This window comes from Falco cherrug, chromosome 8, assembly GCF_023634085.1.
Source record: "Falco cherrug isolate bFalChe1 chromosome 8, bFalChe1.pri, whole genome shotgun sequence".
NCBI lineage: Eukaryota > Metazoa > Chordata > Aves > Falconiformes > Falconidae > Falco > Falco cherrug.
In genome coordinates, this window is record NC_073704.1 from 6,695,433 (window position 1) to 6,712,205 (window position 16,773).

Consider the following 16,773-nt stretch of genomic DNA (forward strand, 5'->3'; position numbering starts at 1 on the left):
ATTTTTTCTGAATATCCAATATAAACCTCCCCTGGTGCAACTTGAGGCTGTTTCCTCTTGCCCTATTGCTTGTTCCTTGGGAGGAGAGAATGACCCCTACCTTGCTACAACCTCCTTTTAGGCAGTTGTAGAGTGATAAGGTCTCCTCTCAGCCTCCTTTTCTCCAAGCTAAACACCCCAGTTCAGATTTTGCTGTTTGAAACAAGAGGAGTGCAACTCTGGCCTTGGTTTTGTTTTCAGTTACTGGTTTGGGGTTTTTGATGTATTCATGTGGAAGCAGGAGCAGCTCCTGGAGAAGAGGTGTTGAGGCTGCCTTAAAAATCAAACTGACTGAACTCAAAGCCCTTAAATGCTCTACTTGACCAACAAAACACAAAGGCTGCAACACGTCATCCTGAATTCCCTAAATACAGCCTGAAAGATACGTAAAATCTTATGGCTGTAAGGACAAAACTACCCCATGGTGCTGACTTGAATATGCAGTATGGCTGAGAGAGAGGCTGCTGCATTGCAAAGGTGTGATTTCTTAATCGCGCTAAGTACAGAGCAACCAAAACATCCGCATGAGCTAATCAAAATGTTGGATGGGATCTTGTGCTGGAGGAGGAGTGTAGGATCTATTGGGACTGTATTGATCAGCAAACTCACAGAAGTTTGCGTCTGCACAAAAAACCCCAGGCCATCCTACCTCCAACCACCAAATCACGTTTTCAAGCGTGTCTTAAATGATTTGCATCAAAAAAGTTGAAGAAAGTTCACCTCGGAGTTTCTATGTCTTTGAACCTCATACCAACCTTGTACTTAGGTTGGCTTTTATGAAAAATTTCAAGCTACTTCTAGAGATGCTACAGCTTCTGGTATTGTAATACCTGATTAAACAAACTGGCTAATGCCAAATAATTGTGTACCTGCCCTGGCAAATCTGTAGGCAAGAGCTGTTGCAAATCAAATGCCATATTGTGCCCCACAGGGCTGTCATTTTGCTGAAATGAGTCTAGAAAACAGAGAGGAAGGATCAATACCTTCCTTGTTTCCTGTGTAGGAGAAAAGCTAAAGGTAAAAGGTGCTCTTACTGTGGAAACTTGGGATAGGGTGGTTAGTTGAAGCTTGAAAGAAATGGACCTTGGTCTCCAGGTTTTTGGTTTCTGACTGTATTAGGCAGCAGCTTGTAGGTTGGGCTGTTGCGTAGACCCACCCTCAGAAGTGCAAGCCTTGTGGTTTAGGTTCCAAAAAATTCATCACCAATTCCATCTTTTGGTATAAGGATTTTGTTATATGGAGGCTTTGCTATTTTGTCTCACAGCTAGGTGGGATGAAAGCACAACTCAGAAGAATTGGCCACGTTTCTGGAGGTCGGGTAGGTTTGGTCTCAGCTGCACGTGCTGTCATTAGCTGTGGTGCAGTTTCTCCCTGTGCACCAGGCTTTAAATTTGGATGCTGCCATCTTATATCCATTCCACCTCAGCCCGTAATCGCGCAGTTTGCCAAGTGGCTGTGCAACCCACATGCCAGCTCTGTCTGTTGGGTCTGTACCTGCCTGTTCTGTAAAACACAAATGCTGTTTTCCCAGTGTCTGGTTGGTAGAGTCCTAATCCCAAGGGAGCAAGTTTAGCCAAGGGTCCCTTGGTCCCGATCTGGAAGAGGGAGTCCCAGCACCACCTTGTGTTGCAGAGCTTCTCAGGGCTGGGGGTTGTCCAGCCGTGGCAGGTGAGCTGGCCAGGGAGCCAGGGTGTTGGTGAAAGCTGTGAGAAAACCCCTCCGTCTTATCAGTTTCCCCAAACCTCACTCTAACTGGAAATGTGAATTCACCAGTGTCTTAATATTTGCTGAGGTTTTTTGGCATCACCTTTCCAGTAACGGTAGGATGAAGGATTCAACACACCCCCTGCTATTAGTCCATGCAGGGTGAACTGTCAGAATGATACTTGTCGTCCAGAGTGAATTTCTTCCCTCCCAAACCAGCCAAGATGCACCATATGTTTTGTGCACAAGAACATACAACCTCCAGAGAAAACAGGTAAGAAAGTGCAATTTGAGGGGATGCGTTTGGTCCAATATAGCCAGCTGATTTTCTGTCCTATCTATTTATCCTTTTTATTATATACAATCTAAACCTTGGCAAACTAAAAGGAGACTTAAGCTTCTATTAAAAAATTATATAGGATTTGTTAAAATTTCAAGGAAATGCATAGAATTTTATTTCTTTAAAATAGCGTCGAGTCAGCTCCTCTAATAATGAAGGATGTGTGTTTGTTCTCTGCTTTTGTAAGTCTCAGCCTTCAAGGGAAATGTGTGGCTGGACTAAGAAAAAAAAAAAAAAAAGTCGAGGGAGAGTGCTTTGTGGATTGCTATTGAAGGGAGCTGTTAAGTCAAACTGCTGATCCAAGTCAGGCAATTTTTTAAAGCCTGTGTCTCCGGTGGATGGTACTTAAGGACTGTCAGGTTCTGCCTACTCAGACTTTAAGGAGAACATTAATTTTTGCACCAGTTGGTCTCCAGCTCTGCCTGTTGGTCTCTTGCCCCCTTCTGGACAGCCTCAGGAGAAAGCCCATGTCCACAGGCAGCAGCTAGAAGATAGGAGATCCCATGGATAGGAGAAGCTTTCACGTATGTGTAACTGAAAGGTGATGGCATTACTTGAACTTGCGTGTGGGGCCTTTGCTTACATGTTTGTGAGCTGTGCTGAGGAAACATGTCAGTATCGGTGGTGAATCTCAGAGATGCTTGTTGCTACAGGGATGCACTTAGCATCTTTGTCGTAACTTTTAATTTGTCCTTGATGCTGAGACAATAATAAAGGAAAACTGCTAGAAACGGACTTGATTAAAGGCTGATACAAATTAACTTGCAGACTTTGTCAATTTGTCATACTACCACAGTGCTGTGGCAGTCTATTTTCAAATGAAATGTGGGTTTAAATCCGTAAGCCTTTTCAGCCCTACAGGGGAGGAGGTAGCTGATGTCTGCTGGCTTCAGGAAGGCATGAAATTTGTTGCTGTCTTCTGAAGCTGTGAGATTAACTGTTTCACTCCTGCATGATGGGCGCTGAATCACAGATTTAGCGGATTAATCACACAGAGTTTTGCATAGCTTTTACCTGGCCCTTATCCTTTGGCAGGAGGTAAAGGAATGCTAACTAATGTCCTGTAAACAGCCTGCTGGTACAGGAGTAAATTTTGGTGCTGGTTTCAGACGGTGGGTAATGTGCTTGTGGAATATTACCCCCAGATTTCACAATGGATGAAACCTGCTGAGCAAAATGTCATTATCTCCGCTGCGAACCCTTATATGTTTGGGGATTTTTTTTTTTCCAAATAACAATTCTTTAACCTGCAGTCACCTGCAGGCTTGCTGCCACTGCTGAAAAGGATGTTTTCTCTGTGAGCCGAAGCATGGCACAGAGTCAAGTCGATCATTTCACATTTTACCCCAAGGCAGCTGCTAGTTTCTAAAGCTTTGTAATCTTTCCCTAAAAAGATGAGGGAGCTTAGAGGAACTTCTCTCTTCTGGTGGCATCCACGCTGGGGAGGGGGCTTGCTTTCATCCACTCACCGCCTTCCCCCCAACCCCCAACTTTTCCAGTAACTTGCTTGATGCGTGTCTGCATGAAGACTGTAAGACAAGGTCAATAGTACACTGTTTTTTGGGGACATCAGGCAGATTAGCATAGCAATAAAGCTTTATCTGGCTGCAGAAGGGGTTGGGGCTATGTATTCCGGATGGCTGTCAAGGATACAGGGCTTCCCGCACCGCACAGCTTTCACTTGAGGATCTTTGTGCCTTGTGGTTAGTAACTCAGCACGGCATGGGTCCGGCTTGCACAAGGTGGGGCTGTAGTCTGTGCTTTGGGTATCCATGACACACCTGGGACGGGGTGACTTTTGGAATGTGATATATGTTGAGAAAGTGTATTGGAGAGATGTCGTAAGGGGGGAGCAGCTAGTGATACTCTCCTGTGAATTTTAGAAGATGAGGTACTATGATCTTGGACAAGTGCCGGTTTAAGCTTTTGTACTGTTTTGCACCTCATGTTTTTTTCCTTAGAGATATAATGTATTGCCCTTGTGCACAATCCTCACATTTATAAATTTCTTAATCTGAGCATTCATGGAGTGCAGATGTTCATGAAACAGACATTCATGTCTTGAAAACTCCACTTGCCTGTGGTGAATGGGAAGCTTTCCCAGGTAAGCTAGAGCTCACTGTAGTCGGTTCCTGAATAAATAAACCTTTCATCATTTAGGGGAGGAGTGGGGGGAAACACCACCTTTCTGTGATAGATGCAAAGAGCACCTTCCAGATGCTGACATGATGCAGGCGAGTGCAGCACCATCTTCTCTGCTGCTGAGCTCAGGGGCTCGAGCAGTTGGGAGCTCCGTGCAGCAGCTCTTTAGGACAGGTGCCAGGAAAAGGATGTGGAATACAACAATTTTTTGGTATCTGTGCAAGCTGTTTGCCAAATAAAGGTCTGAATTGAAGCAATATCAGTGGCTAATGGGGTTTTAATAGTAAATGGGAATTACTGCTGCTGTTAAATATGCTTATATACGCAAAACACATATTGAACATGCATACATGCATGTATATATCAATGCATATATGCATTTCTTCTGCAGAACAAGCATCTCGCCTCCATGTCCTGTTTGCCCAGAGGGAGAGAGCAGCCAGCAGCGACATGTGCAGGGACACCACTGGTGAAACAGAATAGCTCTTTCACACACAGATATTTTGCATAAAATCAGCTGAGACTGACTTGAGCTTGCTCCTTTTAAGATGTAAAGAGAAAAATCCCCATCCTTCTGGGCATTTCTTATTCAGATATGGGCTGTGAAGAGGTGAATGACTTCTCATCTGCTGAGGCTGCAGCAAAATGTTTGTGGACTCTGCATTAACATGGAGGTCGAATGGTTTATGGCTCTTTGGGAAGGCAGCTTTCAGGCTCAGAGGGTGGAATAATGGATGTTTAGGTATTTCTGTTCAAACAGGCCTGCTGTTTTAGTGTTGGCTGGTCAGTTGAGATCCTCTAGGTGTTAAGGCAAATGCTCAGATGAGAACCTTGTGAACCCTGAAAGACATCAGGGGAGTGAATATATGTTCCTGACTAATGCACTACCCTTAGTTTGGTTGTTGTTTTTAAAATTGATGAAAAATAGTCTCTAGCTTTTATGGGGGATTTACGAATGTTTAAGTGGTCACATGGTCCCTGTAAAACGGTGTTCTTCACTCCTCTGTTCAAAGGCATTTTGGTGTAACTGACATTCCTGACTGCTGATTTGGGCGTTAGACGTCTGACCTGTCATCATCTCCATGGGGCACGGCATTACAATTCAGCTGTGCTTTCCACATCATATCGTGGAATAAGCTCCTGTTCGAAGGTGTTTACATCTGAACTAATTGCAATAGAACCCCCCAATTTTTTTTCTCCTCTAAGCTAATGTAGTACACTGCTGCCTCAACTGGAAGAGGTGAGTTTTCTCTAGCAACACCCAGTATTAACCTTTGCGTGTGGTTGTTTGCTACTGTTATTGTATGAATCCCTGAAAAGCTCTGTGAAATAAACATCTCGATCAGCGATGCTGTTGCAGGATAGAGCCAGGACTTGATTCAACTCTGTGAGATGGGCTTCCAAGTCTCAAGGCATAGTGAAGAAAGAAAGCTCTACTGTCTCTCTTTGTAGTGTCATTCCTGAGAAGTAATATCTGTGGGCTTCTCACCCCTTTCTCCTGAGGTGCTCTGCAAAGGCCCATGGACTTGTTGCCAGGGTTAAGCGTGATGTGCGTGCTTATCACAAAACGAATACTTGTGGTTAAGGACAGAAGCTACTCCATAAAGGTAGAGAAATGAGTTGCTAAACCCAGAGCTGAACAAAGGAGCACAGCAGTGGTGTTCATTGCAGTCATCTCTGCAATAGGTGTATTCTGCACTTTTCCTTCTGTCGTCCTGAGAAGCGGAGCTGAGTTATCAGAGCTGAACCAGAGGGAGCTTGCAAGGAGAGGAGGTATTCCTGAGTGTGTCATCCTGCGCTCTCGGCTTCAGTTGCAACACAGTTATAGACTGTATTGCTCAACAGGCAGGCAGCTCTTTAGGTAAGCATTGATTTAGCAATGCACAGCTAGGAAAATTAAACGGGGTAAATCACTGATGGGAAAACAAGTTTGGTGTTGTTTTTTCTCCTCTCTTCCAGCGGCTTCTATCTGTGGAAGAAAGTGAGTTTCAGGGCTCCAAGCTCTGAATGTATGCTAACCAGGTTCCAGCCTTGTTTCTCTCCTCCAAGTTGTCATTAAATTTTAAGATGGAAAAGTGATTAGGTATCATAGTGCAGGGGACATTCTTCATACCATAGAGTTAAACTGTACCTTTTGGGTCCTGCTCTGATGAAGCTCTGAAAATCTGATTAAACTAAAAGAGATGAGATGTTACCTTGTTGATGCCAGGTAGAACAAAGCAGTTACACATATGGTGAACAACTCAGTTGCTTCTTCTCCACCAGTTTGTAGCAGCTTCCCAGCCTGCATTTGCTCCGATACGGTGGCTGGAGTGTGCTGTTGGGTAGCAGCAGCAGCAGAGGCAGGTGCTCTGCTGGGTTGGCCCTGCAGAAGATGTGGCTCCAGTCCTGTGTCCTGCTCCTCCTGTGAGGATGGCAGTGGTAGTAAAAGCAGCTTCCCAGCCTGGCACAGAGCTAGCTTAATAAATAGGTGCAAGAAGACATTTTCTTTCTTTCTTTTTTTTTTTTTTTTCTCTCCAAGGGGCTGGGAGGGGAAGGAGGGTTGTCTGCATTTCATTATGTTTCCAGACCAGTGTTAATTGCAAAGGCAGATTTAGTTGTAGTCTGTGCATATGTATTTAGCACTAAACGTGAGCCGTTGCAGTAACGAGTTGTTTATCACGTACCTTTGACCACCTCACCCATTGATCTCTGTCTGCACGGTCACCAGCTATTCCTGGTGCTCCAAGCCTGAGCGGCAGCAGTCCCCAGAAGAAGGCGGTCTCACACGCGGTGGTTTGGGTTTTTGCTGCCGGCGTTGATTTTTCCCACAGTCTTAAGAAGTGAAACGCTTCATTTGACATTTGAGGGTTGGTCCTGCACAAGACTGTTTTAAGGCAGGCTGGTTCACAACCCTGCCGAGCGGTATGTTACAGTCCTACAGCACTGAAAAGAGAGAGGTGGTCAGCTTTGGACACGCTGCGTTTGCTTCCAGGGCACAATATAGCTGTGTCTTCTATGCAGAGATGCAGAAAGGTAAGGATAAAATTACAGAAAATAGCAACCTTTGGAAGTGGAAGTAATAGCTTTAAAAGAAATCAGACCGTTTTTTCTGAAAACAGAACCAGTGTACCAAGTTTACCGTCAAAATATTGATAGAGACTAGTGTAGATATGCTTAAGCAAAGATTTACGGTGAGCGAAACAGAAAATTTGCTTTGTTTTTTTAAACAGCAGAAGAATAGTGTGGAAAGAGATTACCGCTCTCTGCTGTGTCTGCATACAGCTGCACGCGAAGGCTTTGCAGCTGTATTTTCTGAACATCTTTCCAAAACTCACCTAGAGTTCCCAGTTAAAGACCTTGCAGCTGCTAACAGCTCTGCCGTTTGAGAGCAGCTGCCGTATTGACAAGTGCATTTTTATCATGGGAGATGCCGGTGGAGTGGAAATGAGCAAGAAACAACTGTTTATATAATCTGTGCCGTATAGATCAATTACTGCGAAAACAAGCTGTTCGCTTGTCTGCAGCAGCATGCACCTTGAACTGTGCTGGCTATAAATAGCTGCAACACCAAGCAGCAGCGTCTTCCGAGAAGTGCCAACTTGAGCGCCTTTGTGTTCTCCTGGTGCAAGCAGGGACGCGGTAAGTGGCTCTTTTAAGTGAGAGTAGTTCCCACAGTGGTGAAAGCAGGTGCCGCGAGAGTCTCTCTACTCCCACTTGTTTTTTTGGGGGGTGGTGTGTGTGTTGAAACGTGTTCCTGCCTTACCTGGAGCTCTGCTATACTGAATTTCATGCATTAAATAACGCTTCTTCTTTCGTCCCCTAATTGCCAAACTGGTACTCAAGCAATATAAATGATTTATTAGCGAAAGCTCTTCGGGGACTCTTGTAGCAACTCCTGTTCCTAGTCTGTCTAGAAAATTCTTTGCAGTTTTATGTTAAATATGTGGAGGTGGTGATTCTTTAAGTCATGATTAAAACCGCACCTGTCAGCAACGTGCTTGAGGTCAGCTCTGGACATACGTTTCTGCATGGAGGTCTTAATACTTTATTTAAGTGGCTGATATGTTTTGAATCAGGCAGAACCTTTGGCAAGCTTGCCAAAAAAACCCACCAAACCAGTACTAAGAGCGTCGGCTACAAAATAGAGAGAGGAGTCAAGGCACTGCAGCCTTGACCCATGGTGTTTATGGTGATCCCTGATTTTTAATTACTTCATCCCTCATACTAGTAACTCATTACACAGACAGTAAAGTTTTCATGTTCCTAAATTGTACCGTCAGCCATACTTCCGCAGTAAGCTTTTTGGAGCCAGATGAAGACATTGATGACCGTGTCAAGGACTCTGCTCTTGCTGACTTCCAGTAAATTGGGATGTTTTTCTTTACCATAACAGGGCTTTGGGAAGTTCTTACGGGACCATTCCCACTGAAGTTATATTGGGGAGTCCTGGGAGGGTTTTGCTGTGCTGCAGGATCACTTGTTTGGGTAACTTCCTGACGTAACAGGACTCTGGCAATTTAGCAAAACAATTTCCTTTCCATAATCATTATCTATTATTCCTTTCTCTATTCCTCCTCCTTTCTATTTCTAAAGCAGAGGTTCTCTAATGTCAGACAGAAGGGCTCAAGCAAAATCTTTTAGGGGTTTTGCATTCTTTCTTTCTTCCAAATCAGGTTTTCAAACATCATCCCTGCTTTAAATTTCTAAAACAAAAACCCCCAACCAAACAATAAAAACCCCAAAGCAAGCAACCTATACTTCTGCTTCAGGTTTGATAATTGGAAATTTATATGCAACTCTTCCAGAGGTGTGAGCATAGTTCCTTGTACCGATGTCTTTAATCTTGTTTGCTGTTCTGAGATCTCTAACGTGGCAATAAATTATCTAGCGCTGCCCTTGCTGCTTATCCAGTTCTTGCCACCACTTAAAGTTAATTGAGGTGGTGGGGGCAACACCCTAGAAAAGATCTGCACTCTGAATATACTTCTCATATTTATGTAGCATATATGTTTTATTGGCTTTAGTTTTTAAATGTGCCCTTTATTCACAAGTGGTAAAGCTGGAAGAGCTGTCCTGGTCATGCCAAACAAGTGTCAATAAAACCTTCAACCACATTACTCACTAGATGCTGTAATTTGCTGTCTTTTTTTTTTTTTTTAAATAAATTCAAGACTGTTAGAAGACAGGTGTTTGGGAGAAAGGAAGGTAGGTTGTTATTGCACAGGTATAAAAATAAAATCTCCACTAGAAGTGAGACCCCTTGTAAATAAACAAGACAGCCTTTTTTCTTCCCAATTGTCAACTGGTCTCATTGCCGTATCCTAATTACTGGTAGTAAGTTGTCTGGCTTTGGTTGTGAATGGTGCTTCTAGAGGCCTTTTTCTTTTTTTTTTCTTTCTTTTTTCTTTTGTTGTAGCATGCAAAGAAGCTCTTCCTTGTAGGGGTACCAGCGTGCTAGGCTTGTCTGGAAGACTTCTGAGGCAACTGGAAAGCATGACGAAAATAGGATTTGCTTGGGAGAACTGTTTTTGAATTCTGTTCTTGAACAGTTTTAACCTCTGGTGATGTGTAAGCCCTCTAAAAAAAAATCAAATTCAGAAGAAATGACCTCAGGTTGCACCAGGTCTTTTCTCTGTTTGCAAAAAACCCAGAAAGATACCCAAACCAAAAAACCACCACCAAAACAAAAAGACAAAAAGTAATGTTTTTAAGAGCTGAAATGGTTTTAGCCCACTCTGAGTTAGTTTGCTGTTTGATATCAAATAATCTTCCCATAATTTTAAAGGGGACAGCTGCATCTAGCAAAGTTTTTAGGCGGCCAGGCATCCCTTAAACTTTTTTTTTTTTTAAAAAAAATCTTTCTGCCAACAGTGTTCCTCAAACCATGCTTTGTGCCAATCTAGGGCAGTGGAAAAATCAGTGGGGGGGGTGGCTGGTCAGTGGGGTCCCAACAGTGGCATTTCAGAAGCATCTTGAGTATTGCTTATGGTTTAGGTGAGTCCTATAGGAAGTTCTTGAGCTGTACGATGGTGGGGATCCTGAATTGCCTCTGGCTTCTCAAAGGGAGCCCAGAGTAGCTTGAAGTAGCACCAAAGCCCCTAAAAAGCCAATAAAATGAGGTATTTGACATAAGAGCAAACAAAATGTGCAATAATGACCTTGTTTGGGAGGAGATGAGGGACAAAGTCGTGGGGGTGGTACTGCACCAACACTTGTTTCAGTACTGGTGTCTGGAGTTTCCCCCACTCCCCATACATAAGCATAAATAGTGTGGTGTTTAGGTGGCAAATATGGGGAAAGTGCTTTAAATCAAAATCACTTCCCACCCTATAAAAATCTTCAATTTTCTAATGCTAGTAATTGGATTGTGTGAAATCCTAAAGCCTTTGAGCAAAGTCAGAATCCATGTTGCCCGGTGGTATTCCTTTTGAGTCTGTTTTTACTGGTTTTGTGAGTTAAAGTCATAATTTTATTTGTGATATAACAATACATAATGCCCTTTATGAAAGTAATTTTTCATTAATCTTGATGATGAGAAAACTGTGGTCATGGGTGTACAAAGTATAAAACTTCTGATGTTAAAATATGAGGAAAAACTGAAATACAAAACGGTGATGGAATTGCTTTGAAATAATTTTTTTGTCTCTCTTCTCGAGGTGTCAATGAATGCTTAAGCATTCTTTGCAGCTGGGAAAAATGTTTTGTTTTTAATTTTGGCCCTGCTAATAAAGTCTTGTCATGTATGTCAATGAAGTAGAAAGAAAATTACTACAGAGCTAACTGTAGGTTGTCATTAAAGCTGATTTCCTGCATTAAGCCAAAAACAACGCAAGATTTCATTTCTGGACTTCCTAAATATGTTAGTCATACTGATGGTTTCCTAAAACCCAAACCCTAAGAGCTATTGAAATTTGCTATATTTGAAAGTATTTATTTGCTCTTGTCTGTCACCTTGTCCTGATCTTCATGTGTTATCTTCTGCTGCCTTCTCTATTTTTAAGATAATGTGTATCGGCTTCCAGCTGTTGACACTTGCAGACAGCTGGTTGTAGGGTCCTGCCTGCAAAAATCCCTTCCTTTCTTCATTCGGCCAAGGAAATAAGAAGCGATCTGTTGTTCGGAGAGCACAGCTGAAGTTGCGTCCTGCCAGGCTCTTGGGCAGCAGTGTAACGGGGTGTGTGGGGGGGGGGTGGGGGGGCGCAGGGAATCTGCCGTAACTGCCTTGGGTGCAGATTAGGTTGCTCATAGCAATTGAGAACTCAGTACTACTCGAAAAAAAGTCTTCCCACCAGATAATTTAAAGAGAGAAAAGGGAGTTTCCTGGGAGCTAACTATGAAAAATAGCAGTTCTTAGGTTTTGGAAGCTCAGATTAAAGAGTCTGTTCTAGTGCAGTCCCTTTGATAGCACCTCGTTGTCTGCAGCCTTAATTGCGTTTTTGGGTGTCTGTTATCTCAGTGGCTTGTAATACCTGCAGCTCTAGAGTCTATTCAGCTGTCCTGGCTCGTATGTTTGACATAGCACTTGAAACCAACGTGGAACCAAATGTGTTTATACTGAAAAATATTGAGTCAAATTAGCTTTTTAATCTACTTCTTAGCAACGTGCCACAGCGCTTTATCAACTAACTTCATGAGAGTTTTCTGCTTTGAGTTGTGTTTTCCTAATGATGACTAAATCAGAAACCGAGGAGGGGTGACAACTGCAGCGCTGCGGTATTAAGCTTGCTGTAATTTACTCTTTCATGGTAACGTGTTTCCGAGAAATCTTCTTTCCTTGTTTTCTGCCCCCCCCCCCCCCCCCCCCCCCCCCCCCCCCGTCTAATTATTTTCATCCTGGTGAGTTAGATCTGATATTCTTGTGTTGGTGGGATGGCTTGTCCTTAGGCTGGTCCCAGCTGCAGCGATGTGGAGATGTTGAACTTGAGCACCTCCAGCCTTTGGGACTTGTGCCTTTTGAGCCAGGTGGAAGGGGGTGTATTACTGAAAGCTCTTACTCTTCAGTTTAAGTGGCTTCTTTGTAGCGGAGCAGCACTGTTTAAATACGGCAATGAGTAAGTGGCAGAGGGTCCAGGCTGTGGAGGGGCCCTGGGTGGGCAGCTCGGTGCAGGAGCAGACCTGGTGACATGGGCTGTGTCCATGCTGGGAAGGGGCTGGTGCTGGAGGGTGGGCATGTCTCACAGGGGCTCGCTTTGCATCGGCTTTGATCTCCTTGTGTGGACTGAATATCCATGAGTGGAGAAAGTCCATTAGGCATGCTCTCAGAGTACCTTTTCTGGGTTAATTTTTCTGCAGAGAAATCTAGTTTGTGTGCTGAAATGTCCCTGAGTAGGAACCAGAACGTGGCTTAAGTGGTGAGTCCCAGGAGTTGCCCTTTTGAAATGCAGTGGCCCAAATTGAAATGTTCATGTGGATGTGCCCTGTGTCTAAGGTACTTGCTGTTTCGGCTCCGTTTTCTCCCAGGATCCTGGATGATGCTGCCAGCTCGATTTAGTGGTTGGGTTTTTTTGTTTTTTGGTTTTTTTTTTTTTTCTTCCCATCTGACTTTAAGAAAATGGTGGGAGGAAGTGAGTCTTGTGGACTAGCGATGGTGGGCACTTCCATTGCTTAGCCTTCTCTTTACACACTCCTGAAAAAAGCTGGGGGAGCTACTTTCCCTGGGTCATTGCAAGACAGTGGGGTCCATGCTGCAGCTGAAAGGAGAGGTGAGGAGCTGGGAAATGCAAGTGGTGATGGCAACACCAGGAGCTGGAGGGCTGTGGGTGATGCATGGATAAGGAAGTCTCTTTTGAGAGCTCGGGTGCAGAACATGGGCTTGTTCCAGCAAAGCCGGCACAGAATCCAGAGGCTTTGGGTTGGTAGCAGAGCTGAAGGTGGAGGAGAATCTGGTGCAGGCCACTGGGCAGATCTTGACACCTTTTTCCAGTCCCTCAAAGGGAAAGATGGTGTCTCAATAGGCACATTGCTGGAGAGGAGGTACATGTTGTTCTGGGTGCCTTGGGAACCTGAGTATCATCAAGGTGCATCTTGGATTTAAGAGTCACTTCAGAAGTCATGCTTGTTTGGATCTTCCTACCTACAGTCACATTTGTTTTGAAATGGTTTATGAAAAGATTAGTATGAAACAATATCTTTGGTTTATTTTGTGTTGTTGACAGGATCTTTGTATATTCTCTTCTGTTTCCTAATTGTTTGCAGGAACATAATGGTGTCATTTTCATGAGTTAATTGCGGTAGAAGTTTGTATGCTCTCTTTGTGTGTGGTGGGGAGAGCTACAGCAGCACAGCACCAGCCTGCTGCTGATGTCAGGGACCCTCCTGTGGCCTAGCAGCTCGTTCCCCCAGTTCCCACCCTCTTCCAGCTAGGAGGAGAACCGAGGCCTTTGATCCATGCTGTTTCTCCCAAATTTGAAAATCCAGAGTCTAGCCAGGTCTGACTTCCCTGAGCGCTTTCCTAAGCCCTGTGGGTGTGGGGTAGGGTACCCATCTCTACTTGTGGGGCAGACGGGGCTTTACTGAAGTAAGAAGTGTGCTTCTGGCTCAACCATTTTCCTGAAAAAGGATGTTGGCTCCTTCAAGAGAGGGCTGCAGCTGCCTAGTGGTATGGTATGGCTCAAGACTGCAGGCTTTCCAACTGGGCTGCTCGAGGATGAATTTATGGAGTCGGGTCATGTTTGCCATTCATGGTGTCTTTTCTCGGCAAGGTGGATTGAGATGCATGGAGAGTATAGAAAGATCCGAGGTTTACCTACGTCGGTGAATAGCCTATGCAGAGCCTGCGTGAAGTGCAAGGAAAGTGGGACCAGTTCAGGGTCAGCAAGAAGAAGAGTTGTAGCTTGGGGTCAGGTCAGATGCTGCATTTTTCTCTTTCCTCAAGGCACCCTTATGAAACGGGGCAAAATGGTTTTGTCCCCAGCCACAGACCTGTCTGATCCTGCTCTTCATGCTCCTGTGAAGCTCATGGGAAAGGAAAAGAGAAGGGGGAATGTCTTTACTGTGGAGGGAGAGGGAGTAGACTTAGGTTGGGAATAGAAAGGTCAAAATACATGTCTGATGGTGTGGCAGCCCTACTGTCAAACTGCAGGAAATCAGTGGAGTCTGGTTACGGGTTATCCCTGAACTCCGCTGGGATTATGCCTTAACTGTATTTGACATATTAATCTTTCCTGCCAAGCTGTAGGGAAGTACAGCAAGATGCTAATTACACATTTGTGCCTGAAGATTTATTACAACTCTGTTACCTAGGAAAATCCAAAATGTCTTTTAGGGGGGAGGAAGGGGAATAAAAACCCCCACACCTTATTGTGAGTGGTCTGCGATTGACTCTAATGCCTTTCATCATAGTGCCGAGCATTTGAGTGCATCAGCGACTTTGTCCACATGCTGTTTTTATGCAAGTGTTACGGTCTGACAACTATGAATCACCCGCTCAGCTCTTGATTTGCGTCAATCAAACCACATTTAAGAGAGGCTTTGTTCGCAGTTTGGAACACAAGACTGAGGCAAGTGTGTGAGCCACTGCTTCGAGCAGATCCTCTTGAAACTGGGTTCAATGGTCGAGGCTCAGACTCTGGGGAGAGACCCTGTGGTTTAGGTGGGAGATGAGAAGTTGCTGTTCTTTTCCTTTCAATCCCTCAGACCTCTCTGAACTCTTTGAATGTATAGGTTTGGGCATGTGTTCAAGAGAGCGATATCTGCAGGTTTCTTTGTGCAAGCACGTGGTTTATTCCCAAGGTTGCTGTGATGAGTGTATTTATGTAAAGGGATACAGATTTGTCTTTACATTTAATTATTTGGTGTCGGTGTTGTGTTTTTTCTTTTTCTTTTTTTTTTTTTTAATAAGAAAACTCCAGTCAAGTTGAACCTGTTAAAGAATCATCTTCCCATATCTGCAAACATGGGAGTCCTTTCCTGCAGAATTATCTACACTTTTAGACAGTAGGTTTGTACTTTCTGACCTAGAAACGGTGACTGCAGCAGGATCGCGAGCCAGGCAATGTCAGCGCTGAAATGGAGCTCCCACCTCGAAGCGGACTGCAAGCCCAGAAATAAATCCCTTTGGCAAACTCAGGCTTGGGGTGGGACATGACTTCATGGTGCTAATGTGCAGAATGTCTTTTGGAGAGGCGTTACAAAAAAAGCAACAACCCCAAACCCCACAACAGTCTTATCAGCCCTTTGTTTAAAATTGCTGGTACCTAGCTAGAGATCTTTGAAATAGTTATAAGGCTGTTCCTGGAAATAAGCTGAGCTTTTATTTGTTCCCTTGTGAAACCCTCTTGGTGAAGGTTTGTCTAGCAGTTAGGAAAACTGTAAAGCGTATGCTGTCTTGCGTGCAAGGTCCGCTGCAAATCCTCTTGTTTTGTTTTTAATTTCAATTCCCCACCGCCCCCCTTAGTATCTTTCTCGCACTTGTAGGTGAGAGTGACGATATTCCCTCCTTTCATCACTCCTCCCGGCCTTCAGGACCCCTATCTAAGGTCCTCCCTAGCTCTGATGCTCCTGCACAAGCATGTTCTGTTTTCCATTGTCCTAAACCCACCCCTGACCTAGTTCATTCTCAAACCACTTCCCTGCCTCTTCCTCTCTCCACGCTTTCAGCTCATCGAAGTCTCTTCTTCTTCTTCCCGTCCCCCTTTGGCACCAGTCCTTGTGCTCATCAAAACATTGATCTCATGGGCTGTAGGCCTGCCAGCATAATAAGGCCACCGCTCTTCCAAACGCTCCCCCCCCCGGCCCTTATAAACACAGAAACTTTTTCTTCATTAGACTTGCTCTCACTATTTTTCAGGCTGAAATTAGAGGATTAATTCCTGCTTTCCTGCTGACAGTCATGGAAATGAGCTAATTTCCAAGTGTCAGGATGCCGATCCTTATCTCATTCAGTTCCCAAAGAAGGTAATAAAATAACTATAAGAATAAATTGCTGTGGCAGATGCAGCACATGGGCATATGGCAGTCTATTAATTTCTGATGTTCTACCCAACTTTTAAAATAAATCAATAAATGTTGATAAAACACTAGAGAGCACGCAGGGTTTTTTTCTCTGCCCCTATTTTCCTCCTCTGGACTTTCCGTTCATAAATTTTGACTGGTTTTAATTGTCTGGTTTTTGGACAACCTTGGTGTTTCCCTGTGGAAATGAATACTTAACAGGCCTGCTTGCCTCTTTCTTCAGGCTTGGGGATGTCATTGCTGGGTGGTTTTAATCCTTGGAGGCAGACTAGCAAGGAGGTAACTGTTTAAATCGGTTCCTACATCATGTATTTGCAGTATGGTAGTTCATAGTATGTAAGAAATTACTTGGGTAATAGAGAAGAAACAATCTTTCTGAATGCTGCAGAGGACCTCATCAACCCTTACCACTTTTTTCCTTACCCAACTCCCTTTTTTTCTCTTTCTTTTTTTTTTTTTTTTTTTTTTTCTTTGTGTTATAATAAGTCACCCCCATGCTCTTCCATATCCTTACACTGGTCAACGTGACGGACTCTTCTTGTCCACATTGTGTGGTGACAGAAATGTTCCATGAATTTGCTAATGCTTACGGATTATATGACTGAGAAACCTGT

General features: G+C 44.0%; 1 protein-coding gene across 13 annotated transcripts in view; it reads left to right on the forward strand.

Annotated features, from left to right (window-relative positions):
* The window catches only part of HDAC4 (histone deacetylase 4), a 267,127-nt gene that overhangs the window by 55,830 nt on the left and 194,524 nt on the right, over positions 1-16,773 (forward strand). For 4 of the 13 annotated variants that reach the window (XM_027803039.2, XM_027803044.2, XM_027803040.2 and 1 more), the window contains exon 1: positions 6,907-7,240. The exons of 4 other annotated variants lie outside the window; for them this stretch is intronic. In XM_027803039.2, coding sequence (XP_027658840.1) covers positions 7,132-7,240 — 109 coding nt within the window. In that variant the 5' untranslated portion in view covers positions 6,907-7,131. Of the gene's footprint in view, positions 1-6,906; positions 7,241-7,419; positions 7,847-16,773 lie in introns of those variants that run through there. 5 more of the 13 variants (XM_027803045.2, XM_027803041.2, XM_027803042.2 and 2 more) reach the window with 3 other exon arrangements.